The sequence below is a fragment of the Salmo salar genome, chromosome 10 (assembly GCF_965601325.2).
Source record: "Salmo salar chromosome 10, fSalSal1, whole genome shotgun sequence".
Lineage (NCBI taxonomy): Eukaryota > Metazoa > Chordata > Actinopteri > Salmoniformes > Salmonidae > Salmo > Salmo salar.
The window spans coordinates 20,100,001-20,120,373 of NC_138300.1; the positions used below are offsets into that span (position 1 = coordinate 20,100,001).

General features: G+C 47.7%; 1 protein-coding gene across 2 annotated transcripts in view; it reads left to right on the top strand.

Annotated features, from left to right (window-relative positions):
• LOC106613712 (fibrillin-2) overlaps positions 1–20,256 on the top strand; it is an 89,643-nt gene extending 69,387 nt beyond the window's left edge. For both annotated transcript variants that reach the window (XM_014216250.3, XM_014216249.3), the window contains exons 31-64: positions 451–576; positions 798–920; positions 1,214–1,462; positions 1,559–1,681; positions 2,084–2,206; positions 2,340–2,501; positions 2,647–2,715; positions 2,813–2,938; positions 3,102–3,227; positions 4,925–5,074; positions 5,229–5,300; positions 5,527–5,652; positions 6,082–6,207; positions 6,686–6,811; positions 6,930–7,046; positions 7,210–7,338; positions 7,568–7,687; positions 8,206–8,331; positions 8,500–8,652; positions 8,866–8,931; positions 9,357–9,482; positions 9,643–9,762; positions 9,946–10,068; positions 11,833–11,964; positions 12,175–12,300; positions 12,493–12,699; positions 12,861–12,986; positions 13,107–13,229; positions 13,419–13,535; positions 15,108–15,236; positions 15,401–15,520; positions 15,789–16,020; positions 16,797–16,956; positions 17,111–20,256. In XM_014216250.3, coding sequence (XP_014071725.1) covers positions 451–576; positions 798–920; positions 1,214–1,462; positions 1,559–1,681; positions 2,084–2,206; positions 2,340–2,501; positions 2,647–2,715; positions 2,813–2,938; positions 3,102–3,227; positions 4,925–5,074; positions 5,229–5,300; positions 5,527–5,652; positions 6,082–6,207; positions 6,686–6,811; positions 6,930–7,046; positions 7,210–7,338; positions 7,568–7,687; positions 8,206–8,331; positions 8,500–8,652; positions 8,866–8,931; positions 9,357–9,482; positions 9,643–9,762; positions 9,946–10,068; positions 11,833–11,964; positions 12,175–12,300; positions 12,493–12,699; positions 12,861–12,986; positions 13,107–13,229; positions 13,419–13,535; positions 15,108–15,236; positions 15,401–15,520; positions 15,789–16,020; positions 16,797–16,956; positions 17,111–17,482 — 4,751 coding nt within the window. In that variant the 3' untranslated portion in view covers positions 17,483–20,256. The remainder of the gene's footprint in view (positions 1–450; positions 577–797; positions 921–1,213; positions 1,463–1,558; positions 1,682–2,083; positions 2,207–2,339; positions 2,502–2,646; positions 2,716–2,812; positions 2,939–3,101; positions 3,228–4,924; positions 5,075–5,228; positions 5,301–5,526; positions 5,653–6,081; positions 6,208–6,685; positions 6,812–6,929; positions 7,047–7,209; positions 7,339–7,567; positions 7,688–8,205; positions 8,332–8,499; positions 8,653–8,865; positions 8,932–9,356; positions 9,483–9,642; positions 9,763–9,945; positions 10,069–11,832; positions 11,965–12,174; positions 12,301–12,492; positions 12,700–12,860; positions 12,987–13,106; positions 13,230–13,418; positions 13,536–15,107; positions 15,237–15,400; positions 15,521–15,788; positions 16,021–16,796; positions 16,957–17,110) is intronic.
• Positions 20,257–20,373: the final 117 nt, after the last annotated feature.

Here is a 20,373-nt window from a genome sequence, read left to right on the forward strand (position 1 = left end):
TCCACTTCTCTTCTCTCCCTCTCTCTCTCTCTCCCTCCCTTTCTCTCTCTCTCTCTCTCCATCTCTCTCTCTCTCCCTCTCTTCTCTCGCCTTCTCTTCTCTCTCTCCCTCCCCCATCCCTCTAATTTTACCCTTACCTGTTAGACATGCATTTTACTCCCTCTGTCCCCTCTCCAAGACCAGTTAACTCATGTTCCCGTGTGCGTGTTCCCGTGTGTGTGTTCCCGTGTGTGTGTTCCCGTGTGCGTGTTCCCGTGTGCGTGTTCCCGTGTGCGTGTTCCCGTGTGCGTGTTCCCGTGTGCGTGTTCCCGTGTGTGTGTTCCCGTGTGCGTGTTCCCGTGTGCGTGTTCCCGTGTGCGTGTTCCCCTGTGCATGTTCCCCTGTGCGTGTTCCCGTGGGTGTGTTCCCGTGTGCGTGTTCCCGTGCGCGTGTTCCCGTGTGTGTGTCCAGATGTGAACGAGTGTGAGCTGAACCCTAACATCTGTCTACATGGGGACTGTGAGAACACCAAGGGATCCTTCATCTGTCACTGTCAGCTGGGATACTTTGTCAAGAAGGGCTCCACCGGCTGCACAGGTACAGTGTACACACACACACACACCATACGACACACAACACCACGGGCTACACACACGCTGGTTGTAACTTACTGTAAAACACTATCTTAGTTGTGATGATGTCATAAAGCTTTGGTCATTTTTTACATCCATGGATAGTGTGAGGTATAAGCCAGACAGAATGAGAGAGGCACTCGCATGTCTCTACATTTATCTCTCTGCTGTTTCTCCTTCTCCTAGATATTGATGAGTGTGAGATTGGAGCCCATAACTGTGACATGCATGCTGCCTGCGTCAACATCCCCGGAAGCTTCAAGTGTCGCTGTCGTGACGGCTGGGTGGGAGACGGCATCAAGTGTGTGGGTGAGTATGCTAGTGCTGGGCTGGAACAAAAGCCTGTTAAATGGATTAAAGAAAGACGTAATTTAGCAGACACTTTCATGGGAATCGAACCCACAACCTTGACGTTGTGAGCACCGCGCTCTACCAACTGAGCCATACATTCTTCAGCTGTCTTGGAAACGGAGATGTGACATCTACAGTAGTTGATCTCTACAGTACTTCTCAGAATAGGTTCTTGAATTGTTACTGCATGGCTGCCTCGTCTATGGACACCAAGTCAACTGATTATGTTTGACCCTCCTCTCTCCCTGTAGACGTGGATGAGTGTTCCACCGAGGAGCACAACTGCAACCTCAACGCAGACTGTGTCAACACGCCCGGCTCCTACCGCTGTGCCTGCAAGGAGGGCTTCAACGGGGACGGCTTCTCCTGTTCAGATATGGATGAGTGTGCTGACAACGTGAACCTGTGTGAGAACGGCCAGTGTCTGAACGCTCCGGGCGGCTACCGCTGCGAGTGTGAGATGGGCTTCACCCCGACTGAGGACAGCAAGGCCTGCCAGGGTCAGAATAACACACAAACACACACACACACACACACACATACACCATCGTTCTGACCATAGACACTGACCATATCTTTCTCTGCCTCTCCGGTAGATATCGACGAATGTAACTTCCAGAACATCTGTGTGTTTGGAACGTGTCAGAACCTCCCGGGGATGTTCCGGTGTGTGTGTGACGACGGCTACGAGCTGGACCGCAGCGGAGGAAACTGTACTGGTGAGAAACACACGGCCTCTACCATACTCTGATAACTCTGACACGGCATCACTACCAAGCCAGTCTGGCAGCCCTCATATTTCACCATCAATTTGGACTTTGTATTCCCTCGTTGTGCCACTCGATCTCTCTGCCATGTGCAGCCGCAGCAAGTCTGTGACTTTATCAAGGCCCTTTCTGCTTTCTCCAGTCCTCTCAGTCTAAGTGCATAGCTTTCATATAGTGCATGTGTGTGGTTAAAGCATGTGTGTGTGGCTCTATGTGTGTTATTTAATGTTGGTCATAAAGTGTGTGTGTGTGTGTGTGTGTGTGTGTGTGTGTGTGTGTGTGTGTGTGTGTGTGTGTGTGTGTGTGTGTGTGTGTGTGTGTGTGTGTGTGTGTGTGTGTGTGTGTGTGTTCCAGACATTAACGAGTGTGCGGACCCTGTGAACTGCATCAACGGCTTGTGTGTGAACACACCAGGAAGTTACCTGTGTAACTGCCCTCCGGACTTCGAGCTCAACCCTACTGGAGTGGGCTGTGTGGGTGAGTACTGGACACCTGGCATCAGAGCAATGCTAATGTCTGGTAGCCATGGAGATGAAGACTCCTCAGCCAATGAATGAGTGGCAGGAAGTGTTGATGGGCGTGTAACAATAATTCCTTTCCCTCATCTCAGACACACGAGTGGGCAACTGTTTCCTGGACACGTTGGCGCGTGGCGACGGTGGCATCTCCTGCAGCGCTGAGATCGGCGTGGGCGTCACCCGCGCCTCCTGCTGCTGCTCCCTGGGAGGAGCCTGGGGAAACCCCTGTGAGCTCTGCCCACCCATCAACTCCAGTACGTACAATCAAGCTTGGTCGAACCAAATCATGACAGACATGCTCTTTATGTAGACAAACTAAACATCTTGGCCAATTCCACATATATTTTTGAGGAAAATGTGGTATGATCTTTTTGGGGTGTTTTTTGTTGTTGTCTGTAGCGGAGTACAAGACACTGTGTCCCGGAGGAGAGGGCTTCAGACCTAACCCCATCACTGTCATCCTGGAAGGTAACACTGTTCGTCCATATCTTATTATCCCCTTGTATTTATTAAGAGTATGTCCCAACAAACTCAACCGCACTCCTTCTCCCACTGCCCCCACCAGACATTGATGAGTGCCAGGAGCTGCCAGGCCTGTGCCAGGGCGGCAACTGTGTCAACACCTTCGGTAGCTTCCAGTGCGAGTGCCCCGCAGGCTACTACCTCAACGAGGAGACACGCATCTGCGAGGGTAAGAGGGAAAAGGTCACAGAAGGGTCAAATGAGGTCTTTCTCCAGACTTTCCCAGTATTCATCTGATTCAGTTGATCGTTGATGACCCCCTAAAGCCCAGTATAAGATAACAAAAGACAGTGCTGTGTGTAACCATGTGTATTCTGTGTTTGTGTGTGTAGATATTGATGAGTGCACAGCCCACATTGGAATCTGTGGTCCTGGTACCTGCTACAACACCTTGGGGAACTACACCTGCGTGTGTCCTCCTGAGTACATGCAGGTCAACGGAGGAAACAACTGCATGGGTGAGTCAGACCACACTGGGTGGTACATACTAAATTATATATGCAGTACCAGTCAAAAGTTTGGACACACCTACTCATTCAAGGGTTTTTCTTTATTTTTACTATTTTAATAGTGAAGACATCAAAACTATCAAATAACACATATGGAATCATGTAGTAACCAACAAAGTGTTAAACAAATCAAAATATATTTTAGATTCTTCAAAGTCCCCACCCTTTGCCTTGATGACAGCTTTGCACACGCTTAGCATTCTCTCAACCAGCTTCATGAGGAATGCTTTTCCAACAGTCTTGAAGGAGTTCCCACATATGCTGAGCACTTGTTGGCTGATTTTCCTTCACTCTGCGGTCTAACTCATCCCAAGCCATCTCAATTGGGTTGAGGTCAGGTGATTGTGGAGGCCAGGTCATCTGATGCAGCACTCCATCACTCTCCTTGGTCAAATAGCCCTTACACAGCCTGGAGGGGTGTTTGGGTCCTTGTCCAGTTGAAAAACAAATGATAATCCCATTAAACGCAAACCAGATGGGATGGCGTATTGCTGCAGAATGCTGTGGTATCCATGCTGGTTAAGTGTGCCTTGAATTTTAAATAAATCACAGATAGTGTCACCAGCAAAGCACCCCCACACCATCACACCTCCTCCTCCATGCTTCACAGTGGGAACCACACATGCAGAGATCATCTGTTCATCTACTCTGCGTCTCACAAAGACTCAGCGGTTGGAACCAAAAATCTTACATTTGGACTCATCAGACCAAAGGACAGATTTCCATCGGTTTAATGTCCATTGCTCTTGTTTCTTGGCCCAAGCAAGTCTCTTCTTCTTATTGGTGTCCTTTAGTAGTGGTTTCTTTGGAGCAATTCGACCATGAATGCCTGATTCACACAGTCTCCTCTGAACAGTTGATGTTGAGATGTCTGTTACTTGAACTCTGTGAAGCATTTATTTGGGCTGCAATTTCTGAGGCTGGTAACTCTAATGAACTTATCCTCTGCAGCAGAGGTAACTCTGGGTCTTCCTTTCCTGTGGCGGTCCTCATGAGAGCCAGTTTCATCATAGCACTTGATGGTTTTTGCGACTGCACTTGAAGAAACTTTCAAAGTTCTTGAAATTTTCCAGATTGACTAACCTTCATGTCTTAAAGTAATGATGGACTGTCGTTTCTCTTTGCTTATTTGAGCTGTTCTTGCCATAATATAGACTTCTTCTGTATACCCCCCCCCCCACCTTGTCACAACACAACTGATTGGCTCAAATGCATTAAGAACGAAATAAATTCTACAAATTAACTTTTAACAAGGCACACCTGTTAATTGAAAGGCATTCCATGTGACTACCTCATGAAGCTGGTTGAGAGAATTCCAAAGTCTGCAAAGCTTTCATCAAGGCAAAGGGTGGCTACTTTGAAGAATCTCACAGAAAATATATTTTGATTTGTATAACACTGTTTTGGTTACTACATGACTCCATATGTGTTATTCCGTGTGTGTGTGTGTGTGTGTGTGTGTGTGTGTGTGTGTGTGTGTGTGTGTGTGTGTGTGTGTGTGTGTGTGTGTGAGCGTGTGCGTCTGCGTCTGAATAAACGTACAAACAGTTTAGTAACGGTTTACAAACGATAATGGATTACCAACAGTTAATGAGTTGTGTATTTATGGTGAGTCATTCTCCACCTCGTCTCTGCCGACATCACAGACATGAGGAAGAGCGTGTGTTACCGCAACTTCAACGACACGTGTGAGAACGAGCTGTCGTTCAACATGACCAAGAAGATGTGCTGCTGTGCCTACAACGTGGGCAAGGCCTGGAACAAGCCCTGTGAAGCCTGCCCTACCCCTGTCACCTGTGAGCTGGAACATAAGACACTTGCACACACTCGCATAAACACACACATACACACTCATAGACACACTACCTCCAACTCTTTCATGACAGCCTCTAAATACTGTATGTTCTTGGTGCCTAAGTTCACTCTGTCGTTTTATCCTCTCCGCCACAGCGGAGTACCAGTTACTGTGTGGGAACCAGGCTCCTGGGTTCATCATAGACATCCACACGGGCAAGCCCATCGGTAAGGTCACCACTAGGTCAAATAGGTCATTCTGGCCTACTGCTGGTTCAGAACAGAAACTGCTCAACTGCCAAAACCGATAGATACTATAATCATTATGTTACTATGTGGTCCTACTGTAGAACAATAATAATAACATGATATGGTGCTATTATATAGTGGCTTTATGGAGTAGCTTTGTGAGTGAATGACTTCTAGCAGAGCTGTTGCTGTATTGTTCCGCTAGATATCGATGAGTGTCGAGAGATCCCGGGGATTTGTGCCAACGGAGTGTGTATCAACCAGATAGGAAGCTTCCGCTGTGAATGTCCCATGGGCTTCAGCTACAACAATATACTGCTCATCTGTGAAGGTAAGGCTCAGACACACACACACACACACACGATCATCACCTTTTTCCGATCGTAAACATTCCCTCATATACACATACGTACACACTTTATGTGGCCCTCAAACCAAATGTACCCGCACACAAAACACACACACATCCACACACTCACACTTAATAAGCAGTAAAGTTAATGCTGCCCTTTCTCTCCCACATGAATTGTGAAGACAGACAGCAGAGTATACTGGCCCTGTAGGGGCCTAATGCCAGGGTCTGCCAGTCCAGGGGACTTAAATCACGCTAAAGCACCGAGGAACTGAACCCCAGCCAGTCTGGCACTGTTCTGTTTGACCCTCCTCAGCCTCTGCATTACCTCACACTGGGCTTTTACTAGACAGTTATGACCACTGTGACTGATGGTCGCTGCCCGCTCTTGTTTTTCATTCCCTCCAGATATCGACGAGTGTAACAGCGGAGACAACCTGTGCCAACGCAACGCCAACTGTATCAACATCCCAGGGAGCTACCGCTGCGAGTGCTCGCCAGGCTTCAAGCTGTCCCCCAGCGGGGCCTGCGTGGGTGAGTCCCAACTCTGTGCCTGGGGGCCATGAGGATTTACCATCTCAGAACAAAAGGGGGGGTTTATTAGTCAATGGGAAAACACACTGAGATTATAAATATTAATGTATTTCATCTCCCCTACTACCTCACCCCGTTCAAAGGCACTTCAATCTTTTGTCTTGCCCATTCACCCTCTGAATAGCATACATACACAATCCATGTCTCAATTGTCTCAAGGCTTAAAAATCCTTCTTTAACCCGTCTCCTCCCCTTCATCTACACTGATTGAAGTGGATTTAACAAGTGACATCAATAAGGGATCATAGCTTTCACCTGGGTTCACCTGGTCAGTCATGTCATGGAAAGAGCAGGTGTTCTTAATGTTTTGTATACTCAGTGTATATTTTTGTTCTCAATGGAACTTCCTGGTTAGATCGTTTATTTTAAAATAAACTAAAAAGGTGTGTATCTTCTCTCCCTGTGTGTGTGTGTGTAGACCGCAACGAGTGCCAGGAGATCCCTAATGTGTGTAGCCACGGAGAGTGTATCGACACCCAGGGCAGCTACCGCTGTCTCTGCCACAACGGCTTCAAGGCCACCGCCGACCAGACAATGTGCATGGGTGAGTAAAGAGTCCCGGTAAACTCAAAAGACTTACCATAGCAGACACAGTAGACACTCTGTAGTTGGTTTTCAATCATCTCACCTCGGTCTCACCCCCTGGTCTCGCTCCGTCTCAGATATTGATGAGTGTGACAGACAGCCGTGTGGGAACGGAACCTGTAAGAACACGGTGGGCTCCTACAACTGTCTCTGCTTCCCTGGATTCGAGCTCACGCACAACAATGACTGCATGGGTACGTATGACATCCTGAGGTATCTCATCATGGAAAATAACACTATGGCCACAGTTAAGGAGTAATTCAGTCGAAATGTTAAAAAGGGATTCTTTCGAGTAGCACATTCTGAATAATTAGATCAAATCTTATGAACTCTCTCCACTTCCCTGTCCCCCTCCAGACATTGATGAGTGCAGTGCGTTGGTGGGTCAGGTGTGTAGGAACGGCCAGTGTATCAACAGCCTGGGATCCTTCCAGTGTCTCTGTCAGGAAGGCTACGAACTCACCCCCGATGGAAAAAACTGTGTCGGTAAGCAACGTCAACACCCTAGCAACTCTAAACCTGGGTCAAGTACATTTGTCGTATACTTTCGAATATTTGATTCATGCTTGATTCAGTTTGCTTGGTGCAATGGAGCCAATGGAATGGTCCCCAAAGTGCAAACCCCAAGCTAAATCAAGTATTTGATGTATGTCTTGGGGTGTATAGTGTGTTTTCGTTGAGGCGTACTGTATAATCACACAATGTTCTTCCTCAGATATCAATGAGTGTGTGAGTCTTCCTGGTACCTGCTCTCCTGGAACCTGTCAGAACCTGGACGGGTCGTTCCGCTGTATCTGCCCACCTGGATACGAGGTCCAGAACGACCAGTGTATAGGTAGGAGCCCTACACACACACACACACACTCCGTCGCACGCTTAACTATTGGAGGTGAAAGAGACCATTAACTTTGACGCAAGTTCACACACACACACTGAATAGCTACCACAGAGAACATGACTTCATTACTTCTGCACATTCTGATCCCACCTGCTCACACTGATAGAGCCAGCACACGCCCCCACCTACACATCAGGGTGTCAACGACCTGCAGTGACCCTGCCTTCTGGCCCAACACACACCCACACCACACGCTGTGTATCAGCCTTATAGCCTTGTTGCAGCAGAACCATCTGGCCTTAGAGTGTGTGTATGTATGCACACACACACATAGCCATCCATACACACACATACACCATCTGGCCTTAGAGTGTGTGTATGTATGCACACACACACATAGCCATCCATACACACACATACACCATCTGGCCTTAGAGTTTGCTGTGATTTTACACTCATTCCCTCTCCCGCCTCTCATCCCTATTTCCCTGTCGGTCGCTCACTTTCTCTTCCAGATATCAACGAGTGTGAGGTGGAGCCCAATATCTGCCAGTTTGGCACGTGCACCAACACCCCAGGAAGCTTCCAGTGTATCTGCCAGAGTGGCTTCGTCCTGTCGGACAATGGGCGCCGCTGTTTGGGTGAGAGGGAGAGAGAACTGTACGTTACAGTTGTCATTAAATGGCCAAGTAACAGATGTGTTAGAAATCACAGCACCTCTATCCTTTCCAGCAGACCCACTAGTGGGAGTCTATTGTCTGCTATCCACCTGACTGTGTTTTTTCCCCCCAACCCCCTCTGTATGACAGACACCAGAGAGAGCTTCTGTTTCACCCGCTTCGAGTCCAGCAAGTGTTCTGTGCCCAAGGCCTTCAACACCACCAAGGCCAAGTGCTGCTGCAGCAAGATGCCAGGCGAGGGCTGGGGAGACCCCTGCGAGCTGTGCCCACGCGAGAGCGAGGGTGAGTCACGCGCACGACACGCACGTTCCACACCCACACACACACACACACACACACACACACACACCTCACTTCCAGTACTTTTCCATTTAATGTTTGTTATGATAATGTATTCCTCAACACAAGCCAGTTGATGAGAACTAAGCTTAGTGGATCCTGTCCTGTCAGTGTGTGTACATTTAACGTCTATTTAACGTCTCCTTGTGTCTCCAGCGTCCTTTAAAAGCCTGTGTCCCTACGGCCATGGATCCCTGCCTGGACTTGGGGACGCCCGTGAGGGTGAGTGACAAGTGACACGACTGGGCCAACCCCAGACATACCAACCCTTCAACTGAATCAGCTCTCTGATGACCAGATGTCAAACATGTCTGGACAATAAACTGTCCTCATCTGTCTTTCTGTAGACATGAACGAGTGTCTGGACAATAAACTGTCCTCATCTGTCTTTCTGTAGACATGAACGAGTGTCTGGACAATAAACTGTCCTCATCTGTCTTTCTGTAGACATGAACGAGTGTCTGGACAATAAACTGTCCTCATCTGTCTTTCTGTAGACATGAACGAGTGTCTGGACAATAAACTGTCCTCATCTGTCTTTCTGTAGACATGAACGAGTGTCTGGACAATAAACTGTCCTCATCTGTCTTTCTGTAGACATGAACGAGTGTCTGGACAATAAACTGTCCTCATCTGTCTTTCTGTAGACATGAACGAGTGTCTGGACAACCCAGGCGTCTGTGTGAACGGTGTCTGTATCAACACTGACGGATCGTTCCGCTGCGAGTGTCCCTTTGGCTACAACCTGGACTACACCGGGGTCAACTGTGTTGGTGAGCTGACCCCTGACCCCTATTGGTGTTGATAATGATGACGATGATGATTAGATTTACTTTCCTTCAAGATTACATTCATGTCAGAAGTCAACATACCTGAGGACAAATGCATTTACCTAATCACCCTTCCCCTGTCTCCCCTCCTCTCCCTCCCCAGACACTGATGAGTGCTCTATAGGAAACCCCTGTGGTAACGGGACCTGTACTAATGTGGTGGGGGGCTTTGAGTGCTCCTGTCATGAAGGCTTCGAACCTGGCTCCATGATGACCTGTGAAGGTATGTAACATCATACAAACACACACCCATGACCTTTCACCTGGAAAATGGCAAATGCTTATGATGATATACCGTCCGATTGTACAATTATTCTTGTATGATAGAATGCTCATGGACTCATCTCTCTCTCTCTCTCTCTCTCTCTCTCTCATTCTTGCTCTCTCCCTCCATCTCTCTCTCCAGATATCAACGAGTGTTCTCTTAACCCCCTGCTGTGTGCCTTCCGTTGTGTAAACACCTTTGGTTCCTACGAGTGCATGTGTCCCTCGGGCTACGTGCTGCGAGACGACCACCGCATGTGCAGAGGTGAGGGGACGCGGCATAACCTACCTCCACACAGGAGTCTCTGTCTGTGTCTGTCTCTCTCTCTTTCTCTGTCTCTCTCTCTCTCTCTGTCTCTCTCCCTCCCTCCACAGGAGCCTGTCTCTCTCTCTGTCTCTCTCTGTGTCTCCCTCTCTCTCCCTCCCTCCACAGGAGCCTGTCTCTCTCTTTCCACAGGAGCCTGTCTCTCTCTGTCTCTTTCTCTCTCTCTGTCTCCCTCTCTCTCCCTCCCTCCACATGAGCCTTTTCTCTCTCTTTCTCTCAGGACTCTCTCGCTTTATCAGCAGTCATATGAAAACCCTCAGTAAGACTAACCCATGTGGGGTAGCTATTATACAGCTGTGTTAAAGTGAAGTTAGTCATCGTAAATTCACCCGGCTGGTTTTATATGGTGGTGCTTTAGAGATGCCAGTTTTACAGTGAACTTGATTCATGGCTGGATTATGAACATACTGTACGTTACAGTATAATCATTCATCTGTTTTAGTCATTTGTTTTTTCCCGCTTCTTATTGGCCAAATGGATCAGTAGCCTAGACATCTTTGTCTATTTTTCTTTAAACATTTCCTCTCCTCGTCTCTCTCTCTCTCCCTCCCCTCTCTCTCTCTCCCTCCCCTCTCTCTCTCTCCCTCCCCTCTCTCTCTATCCCTCCCCTCTCTCTCTCTCTCGCTCTCTTGCTTTCTCTCCCTCTTTCTCTCTCGCTCTCTCTCTCTCTCTATCTCTCTCTAACTGGCTTTCTCTCTCTCCTCCCTCCCTCCTCTCTCTCTCTCTCTCTCTCTCTCTCTCTCTCTCTCTAACTGGCTTTCTCTCTCTCCTCCCTCCCTCCTCTCTCTCTCTCGCTCTCTCTCTCTCTCTCTCTCTCTAACTGGCTTTCTCTCTCTCCTCCCTCCCTCCTCTCTCTCTCTCTCTGTCTCTCTCTCTCTCTCTCTCTCTCTAACTGGCTTTCTCTCCCTCCCTCCCTCCCCTCCCCTCTCTCTCTCTCTCTAACTGGCTTTCTCTCTCTCCTCTCTCTCTCTCTCTCTCTCTCTAACTGGCTTTCTCTCTCTCCTCCCTCTCCCCCCCTCCCTCCCCTCTCTCTCTCTCTCTCTCTCTCTAACTTGCTTTCTCTCCCTCTTTCTCTCTCTCTCTCTCTCTCTCTCTCTCTCTCTCTCTCTCTTAACTGGCTTTCTCTCTCTCCTCCCTCCCCTCTCTCTCTCTCTCTCTCTCTCTCTAACTGGCTTTCTCTCTCTCCTCCCTCCCCTCTCTCTCTCTCTCTCTCTCTCTCTCTCTCTCTAACTTGCTTTCTCTCCCTCTCTCTCTCTCTCTCTCTCTCTCTCCCTCTCTCTAACTTGCTTTCTCTCCCTCCCTCTCTCTCTCTCTCTCCCTCCCTCCCTCCCTCTCTCTCTCTCTCTAATTTGCTTTCTCTCCCTCCCTCCCTCTCTCTCTCTCTCTCTCCCTCCCCTCTCTCTCTCTAACTTGCTTTCTCTCTCTCTCTCTCTCTCCCCCTCTCCCTCCCTCTCTCTCTCTCTCTCTCTCCCTCCCCCCTCTCTCTCTCTAACTGGCTTTCTCTCCCTCTCTCTCTCTCTCTCTCCCCTCTCTCTCTCTCTAACTTGCTTTCTCTCCCTCTCTCCCTCCCTCTCTCTCTCCCTCCCTCTCTCTCTCTCTCCCTCCCCTCTCTCTCTCTCTAACTTGCTTTCTCTCCCTCTCTCTCCCTCCCTCTCTCCCTCCCTCTCTCTCTCTCTCCCTCCCCCTCTCTCTCTCTCTCTCCAGACCAGGATGAGTGTTCGGAGGGGCTGGATGACTGTGAGTCCAAGGGCATGTCCTGTAAGAACCTGATTGGCACTTTCATGTGTATCTGCCCCCCTGGCATGCAGCACAGACCTGACGGAGATGGCTGCATGGGTGAGTCACACACACACACACACACACACACACACATACAGACACAGACACACACACACAGACACACACACACACACACACACACACACACACACTGCAGGAGAGAAATCACTTCTTGAAAGTGGTTCCATTTTATGTCACACTGTTCTAAACTCTCATCTTCCCCTTCGTCCGCTCCTCCTCTTCCTTTCATCCTCCTCCCCCTGGCAGACCTGAATGAGTGTCGCGCGAAGCCTGGCATCTGTAAGAACGGGCGCTGTGAGAACACAGTGGGCAGCTACCGCTGTGTGTGCAACGAGGGCTTCCAGCCCAGCTCCACTGGAACGGACTGTATCGGTGAGAATATCACCACAGAGGATTCTGCAGAAGGGTGCACAACCCATCCATGCAATGTCAACGCAGCCGCATCAAAACCAAAGCATGAAAGACTGTATCACCCCTTCCACACACATACTTGATATGCAGCTCCTGTAAATTGCGGACTGATCTCTCCCCCTGTCCTTCTCTCCTCTCCCTCCACCGCTACAGATAACCGACAGGGCTTCTGTTTCACCGAGGTGCTCCAGACTATGTGCCAGCAGGGCTCCACCAACAGGAACAGTGTCACCAAATCTGAGTGCTGCTGCAATCTTGGGCGCGGCTGGGGACCCCAGTGTGAGCTCTGCCCACTGCCTGGCACCGTGCAGTACAAGAGGATGTGCCCACTGGGACCCGGGTACACCACCGACGGCAGAGGTTAGCTAGAGGAGAGGACGTGAGAAAGGGGATGAGGGAGGGGGAGAGGAGATGGTAACGGAACGTGGAAGGAGAAAGGGATGAGAGAGGGTTAAGGGGGGGGTAAGAGGGGTGTGTGTGTTCATGTGTGTGTCTAACATTCCCGCCCGCTGTTGTTGCAGACATCAATGAGTGCACGGTGATGCCAGACCTGTGTAAGAACGGCCAGTGCATCAACACCATCGGATCGTTCCGCTGCCACTGCAACGTGGGCTATACCACCGACTTCACCGGCACCTCCTGCATTGGTATGACCCGTCCCTCTCTATCTCTTTCTTACCGGGCCTCGGACCAAACCATCCTGGCTGCGGGGTAGAAATTGCTCTCATTCGGGAACTTATTACTCACCGCTGTCTGTCGTGTTTCAGATATGGATGAGTGTTCCGCGTCTCCCAAGCCCTGTAACTTCCTGTGTAAGAACACAGAGGGCAGCTACCTGTGCTCCTGCCCCAGAGGATACACTATGCAGCCTGACGGAAAGACCTGCAAAGGTGGGTGGACCCTGCTCCTGTCCACACGCACAGCCTTCAAGACCAGTCCGATAAATACTGAAACACGAGTTCCCATTTCCCCACGATCCTTCTATCCGAATTGTCTAACATGCTAACTGGTACTTTCAATTACATCCAGTATACATGCTTTCATCACAGTTTATTAACAAATCCATATTTCTACTGCAGATCTGGATGAGTGTTCCACCAAGCAGCACAACTGTCAGTTCCTGTGTGTCAACACCATCGGAGGTTTCACCTGCAAGTGTCCTGCAGGCTTCACCCAGCACCAGACCGCCTGCATCGGTGAGGGGCCACGATCACTTTGTTTAGGACAATTCTACTTCCTAGAAAAGTTCAAGAACTCTTAAAACCTCTTGGGGCTAGGTGGGACGCTAGCGTGCCACCCGTGGTGCACTCCATCAACAGCAGGTGCATTTCAAGAGCGGCAAATTTGAATCCAAATAAATGTCAAAATTCAAATTTTTCAAAAATACAACTATGTTACACCATTTGAAAGATAAACATCTCCTTAATCTAACCACGTTTTACGATTTCAAAAAGGTTTTACGGCGAAAGCATAAATTTAGAGTATGTTAGGACAGTACATTTACAAGAGTTGTGTGTAATGTTTTGTCAAGTCAAAGACAGGGTCACCAAAACCATAAAACCAGCTAAAATGATGCACTAACCTTTTACAATCTCCATCAGATGACACTCCTAGGACATTATGTTAGACAATGCATGCATTTTTAGTTCTATCAAGTTCATATTTATATACAAAAACAGCGTTTTACTATGGCATTGATGTTGAGGAAATCGTTTCCCTCCAATAACCGGCAGTCAAGTCAGCGTCAGAAATTAAATAATTAAAATTAGAAAACATTGGTAAAATATTATATTGTCATTTAAAGAATTATAGATTTACATCTCTTGAACGCAATCAACTTGCCAGATTTAAAAATAACCTTACTGGGAAATCACACTTTGCAATAATCTGAGCACTGCGCCCAGAAAAATACGCGTTGCGATACAGACTAGACGTCATGTTGGGGAGATCTAAAATCGAAAATACTATGTAAATAATCCATTACCTTTGATTCTCTTCATCAGATGTCACTTCCAGGTATCACAGGTCCATAACGAATGTAGTTTTGTTCAAAAAAGCTCATCATTTATGTCCAAAAATCTCCGTCTCGTTAGCACATGATGTAAGCCAGCCGGACTTCTCGTCATGAACGAGGGGAAAAAATATATTTCCGTTCGTTCAAACATGTCAAACGTTGTATAGCATAAATCATTAGGGCCTTTTTTAACCAGAACATGAATAATATTCAAGGTGGACGAATGCATACTCTTTTATAACGTATTGGAACGAGGGTACCCAACATGAAGTAGCGCGCCAGGTGTCTAATGGGACATCACCGTTCCATGGCTCTTGTTCGGTCAGATCTCCCTCCAGAAGACTCAAAACACTTTGTAAAGGCTGGTGACATCTAGTGGAAGCAATAGGAAGTGCCAAAATATTCCTAAACCCCTGTGTTTTTCAATGGGATAGGTTTAAAGTCAATACAACACATCAGGTATCCACTTCCTGTCAGAAAATGTCTCAGGGTTTTGCCTGCCAAATGAGTTCTGTTATACTCACAGACACCATTCAAACAGTTTTGGAAACTTTAGAGTGTTTTCTATCCATATATAATAAGTATATGCATATTCTAGTTACTGGGTAGGATTAGTAACCAGATTAAATCGAGTACATTTTTTTTATCCAGACGTGCAAATGCTGCCCCCTAGACCCAACAGGTTAAGACTTGAAACTGGTAGTTGAAGGGTTTTGTGCAAAATCTGAGGAATCTGTATCTTCATCTCTCGTAGACAACAACGAGTGTAATGGGCAGAACAGTGTGTGTGGCTCCAGGGCTTCCTGTGTCAACACTCCCGGCAGCTTTAACTGTGACTGTGGGAAAGGCTTCTCTCTGGACACCACTGGCCTGGAGTGTGAAGGTGAGGACCCGACGCACGCACGCAGACACACACACACACACCGCTCCCCGTCATAAGCACACACGCATAACCCTCCACCCACTTTTGCTAGTTGTTGCCCCCCAAAAAAGACATTTTTTTATGTCTAACCACCCATCGCCCCATGTCTGTGACTTCTCTTTCAGATGTGGATGAGTGTGGCAGTAACCATCGCTGTCAGCACGGCTGTCAGAACATGATGGGAGGTTTCCGCTGTGGCTGTCCTCAGGGCTATGTACAACACTACCAGTGGAACCAGTGTGTGGGTGAGTGGGACAGTCACTTACTTAAACCCTTTTTGATTCAAGCGGAGCGTACAGCCACAGAATATGTCACTGCCCGGTATTGAGACATAGGAGCTGTGCTCTATGTCATATCCTCAATGAAGATTCAGGACCTAACTTACCAAGTATCCGCGTCAGTGACAATGAAAAATGAAAGCTAGAACAAAATCTGATACCGTACATAATGTGCTTAGGTTGGTATTTGACTCATTTTTGACTCTCTCTCGCTCTCTCCCTCCACTTCCTGTAGATGAGAACGAGTGTTCGGGTGCGTCCGTGTGTGGCTCGGCCTCCTGCTACAACACCCTGGGAAGCTTTAAGTGTTTGTGTCCGTCCGGCTTTGACTTTGAGCAGGGAGGGGGCGGCTGCCAGGATGTCAATGAGTGTTCCATGGGCAGTAACCCCTGCAGCTTCGGCTGCTCCAACACAGACGGAGGATACCTGTGTGGATGTCCTGGAGGGTACTACAGGGCTGGACAGGGGTGAGTGGGCTGGACAGGGGTGAGTGGGCTGGACAGGGGTGAGTGGGCTGGACAGGGGTGAGTGAGCTGGACAGGGGTGAGTGAGCTGGACAGGGGTGAGTGAGCTGGACAGGGGTGAGTGGGCTGGACAGGGGTGAGTGAGCTGGACAGGGGTGAGTGAGCTGGACAGGGGTGAGTGGGCTGGACAGGGGTGGTGTCAGGTGTACCCACTGATGGGCTGTTGCTGATGTCTTACGGGTTAATGGCTCAAAGCTGCGTCTTGGTTACAAGAGTTGGTTTTTTATTCACTTATTGGGTCGAGATTTGTATTTATTTTTATTTCAAAAAGACTGCAAAAGCTTTAGGTTAGTCAGAGCACAAAAATGTATTTGAAACCACTGGGAACCACACCCTCATACCACACAGCAGTGTACCAACAGTCTAACGCTTATTATCTCCCTGTGTTATATTTAAGCAATAAGGCCCGAGGGGGTGTGTGGTATATGGCCAAAATACCACGGCTAAGGGCTGTTCTTATGCACAACACGGAGTGTCTGGATACAGCCTTCAGCCGTTGTATATTGGCCATATACCACACAACCCCGAGGTGTCTTATTGCTATTATAAACTGGTTACCAACGCAATTGGAACAGTAAAAAATACTTTCTGGTCATACCCGTGGTATACAGTCTGATATTCCATGGCTTTCAGCCAATCAGCATTCAGGGCTGGAACCACATGGTTTATAAATGTGAGCAGTATATCCTGACGTCTTTATCTCTGTGTTGACTCCCCAGTCATTGTATAACGGGCCAGGGCTTCCAGGACCAGTATAGCTCCGAGGGAGACGATGAGGACAGTCTGTCTCCAGAGGCCTGCTACGAATGTAAGATCAACGGAGACGTCGGCAAGAAGGGCCGACACAGACGTCACGCTGCTGGGGACAACGACCTCAAGGTGCTGTCTCTACTCTCTTTCCTCTTTCTTTTCTGCTCTTTTGTGGCCTCTCACTCGTTCTTAAATCTACAGGTTCTAAACATCTACCAGTTGTGTGTATTTGTATGTTGTTGTTATGTCGCTATGTGCTGACCCTCCTCCCTCGTCTCTCCAGGAGGTGAGCATGGCCAGTGTGGACACCCAGGAGTCCATCCCCATGAACCTGAGCCTGGCCTCGCTGTACAACAAGGAGCCCCTGTTGGAGCTGCTGCCGGCCCTGGAGCCCCTGGAGCACCATGTGCGCTACGTCATCACCCACGGCAACCAGGGCGAGCACTTCCGCCTGCTGGAGCGCCGCGACGGGAAGAGCGTGCTGAGGTTGGGCAGGAAGCCGCCTTCCCCTGGCTCCTACCGCCTGGAGATCGCCAGCCTGCCCCTGTTCGGGCCGCGGCGCCTCCGACAGCTGGAGGAGGAACACGACAGCGACTACCTGCTGGGAGAGATAGGAGACGCCCTACGCATCAAGTTGCACATCCACCTGCACTGAGCTGCAAGCACTCCAACCCTCCCTAGGCTCCCTACTTTCTTCCCTTTCAGCCCCTGGACTGACTTTATAATGACCCCTCTGACCCTTGACCTTAACCCCAGGACCATCCCCAACCAATCGGGGTAGGGGGCTTTGAAAGACTGAGTCAACCAGCCCAACCACCACTTTTTAATTGTCAAGGTTCTTTCTTTTTTTACCCCCCCTGACCCACCCCTCCTATTCCACTTGGAGAAGGAGTGGAGGAGATTACAGAAAGGTATGCAGTGTTTGGACCACAAACCCCTGCCATTTTAGATTTTACACACAAAATGGCTGACGAGAATCCATGAAGCACTGGGATAAGTGGAAATGGAAGGAGATGCACAAAAAAGCTGAAAATGTTTGAAATGGTAAAGGAAGTGTTATAAAGTAGAAGGAAGAAGTATTTTACTGTTGAATTCATGTAGGACAATCTTCTTATGGTGAAGTGGAAATGTAAGAACCACTGATTTGCTAGGAGACAAATAGGGATGTGTGTTGGTGAATGGTGGTCCAAGCAGTCCCTCGCCTGTCTGTAATCTCTGTGACATCACAACATTGGGGTTAGAGGTCATGCTTCACCCTACTCAGTATTCTAACGTGTCAGTTAATGTATTGTAGTGTTAAAAAAATGTTCACAAGAAGGACTGCAACATTTACGCAACATGTCAGGTTTAACACTAATGTAATGGAGAGTTGGTCATCATGCATAGTATCAATTCTAGGAGTAAAACACCAGCTTTATACTGTTTATAATCATGCTTTCATGTAAAGCAGTGGTAAGCAGGGACTCTCTGGTGTGATGCCGTGTGCTACCGGCCCGTGTTCTGTTACCTCAATTCTTCTCACTCATCTCCTCCACTCACCATACATTAGCGCTGTTGTAATGCCTCCTCTGGCCAGGAGAGGGCCACACTGTCCCTCAGCATGAACCATGTCCAGAGACAGAGGTAGAAGTCGCCCCTAATCACTGTTCCAGGTTCAGATCTTGTTTTATCTCCTTAATGGTTAAGGTTAGGATTGGGGTAGGATAATCTGATCCTAGCTCTGTGGTTAGGGGCAATTTCTACTTCGAGCCTTAAGGCTGCCAGGACATTGTACTGCAGTTTTATTATCATGCACTGAAACTGCTCATTGAATTTAATCAGGGAGATTTGCTTCGAAACGCAGCAAACAGGTCCTGAGGGATTCAGCTTTTCTGAGAGTTGACATTCTGACTGGCAGTGAGAACTCTTGGACGGCTGAACCATCTGCAGCCCATAGAGAAACATAGCTGGGGATGAAAGATACTGTAACAACCTCAATGGTACATGACAACGCTACTGCAAACAGACAGTTAACGTTTGGGATTTTTACAGAACACATAAATGCACACACATATACAACACACACACACACACACACACACAGAGGTGAACTCTGAACCTTACTGAAAACAAGCATCCATCAGGGCATACAGTTTTTTTCTCTCAACGAGAAAAAGGTGCTAAATACTTCCCTCTTACGCTGTACAAAAAAAGATTGCAGTCTTGAATCTTGATTGCGAAAAAAAAGTGACATTTTTACTAGGTTTTTTTTGTTTTGTGTGTGTCTGTCTTTTGTAATGTCTTAATGCTGAGAACCAATATTATCGAACTTGCTTCTTGAAAATGTAATTGTATATTTTTAAGTGAAATGTAGATGTTTTTGTTGTTTTTAAAAAGCGTCAAGGCTGCCCAAACCAAATACTTATTGTAAACCCAAAGTTGAAGTCCTTAAAGTGCTGGTGACTTTGTTTTGCTCAGAAAAAAAGAAAAAGATCAAATCGAATCCTAAAGTGGCATCCATTTTGTGATCATGCAGTAGATTAGAACATGGCCTTAATTAAGTACCACTGGTTACCTATCATTGTCCTACTCAGCTCATACTGTAGTCTGAGCTCATAATGCCGTCGGTTAGTGGGTGCGGAGATCCAGCAGCCTAGTCCTCGATAAGTTTGTGCAACGGACCAACAGATTTTGGACCAGGCAAAATTGAGTGTCAGTGACCAAAACACACAGCTACAGTAACATTCTCACTCTACAGTACGTCTCAGTATTGTGAAGTTGACACTGTAACATGCCTATAAGATCAATGCAAACTCAACATGGCCATCAATCTCACACTGGCAGTGAGTGTCTCTGTCTAGTAACCCATCTCCGGTGCTCAACTATGATTTTGCTCCCTGAACATGCAAGGTTACTGCACTGTTCCCACAGCCTGGGCTATATTTATGCATAAAACATTTAACATGGGAACTTTGTATCATTTTGTATCTGGTTTGTTATTTTATTTGCCACCATGTTAAGGAAAGAATGTGCGTGTGCATACTGTATCTCAGCTTCAGCGGCAACCTTGAACTTCACTGTTATCAACGCCCGATCGGTCAATGCTGATTTGAATTTGAGGGAGTAAAGAACTCAAACGTTAGTTCTTCAGAGGTGTTTGGGGGGGGGGGGGTGTAGAGAATGTAGACTCAACACCTATAGATCTCTCAGAAACCAGCTAATGGTTTCAATAAGAATCATTAAACCATTACTCTATCAGGGGCAAAACTGAACATCTCTCACAAACTAGTCTTTTCCAATTTTATCCTGGGACAAAATCCATCCACCCAAGATTTATCATCTATTGGGTACACATTTGCAATCTATCAAATTTGGATGATTCTCATTATTTTGTAAACTTTTGTCAGTGACATAAATGGCAATAAAAGTATTGTGGGTTATATTTTTAAAGGATTGTCTTGGAGTTTCATTTTCCTGCCCTGTGAATGTCCCATTAGTGCTTTGTTAAAGTGATTAAAAGTGGAATAATGTGGTGAAATGCTTTATTGATTTTACAGGAAGAGTAAT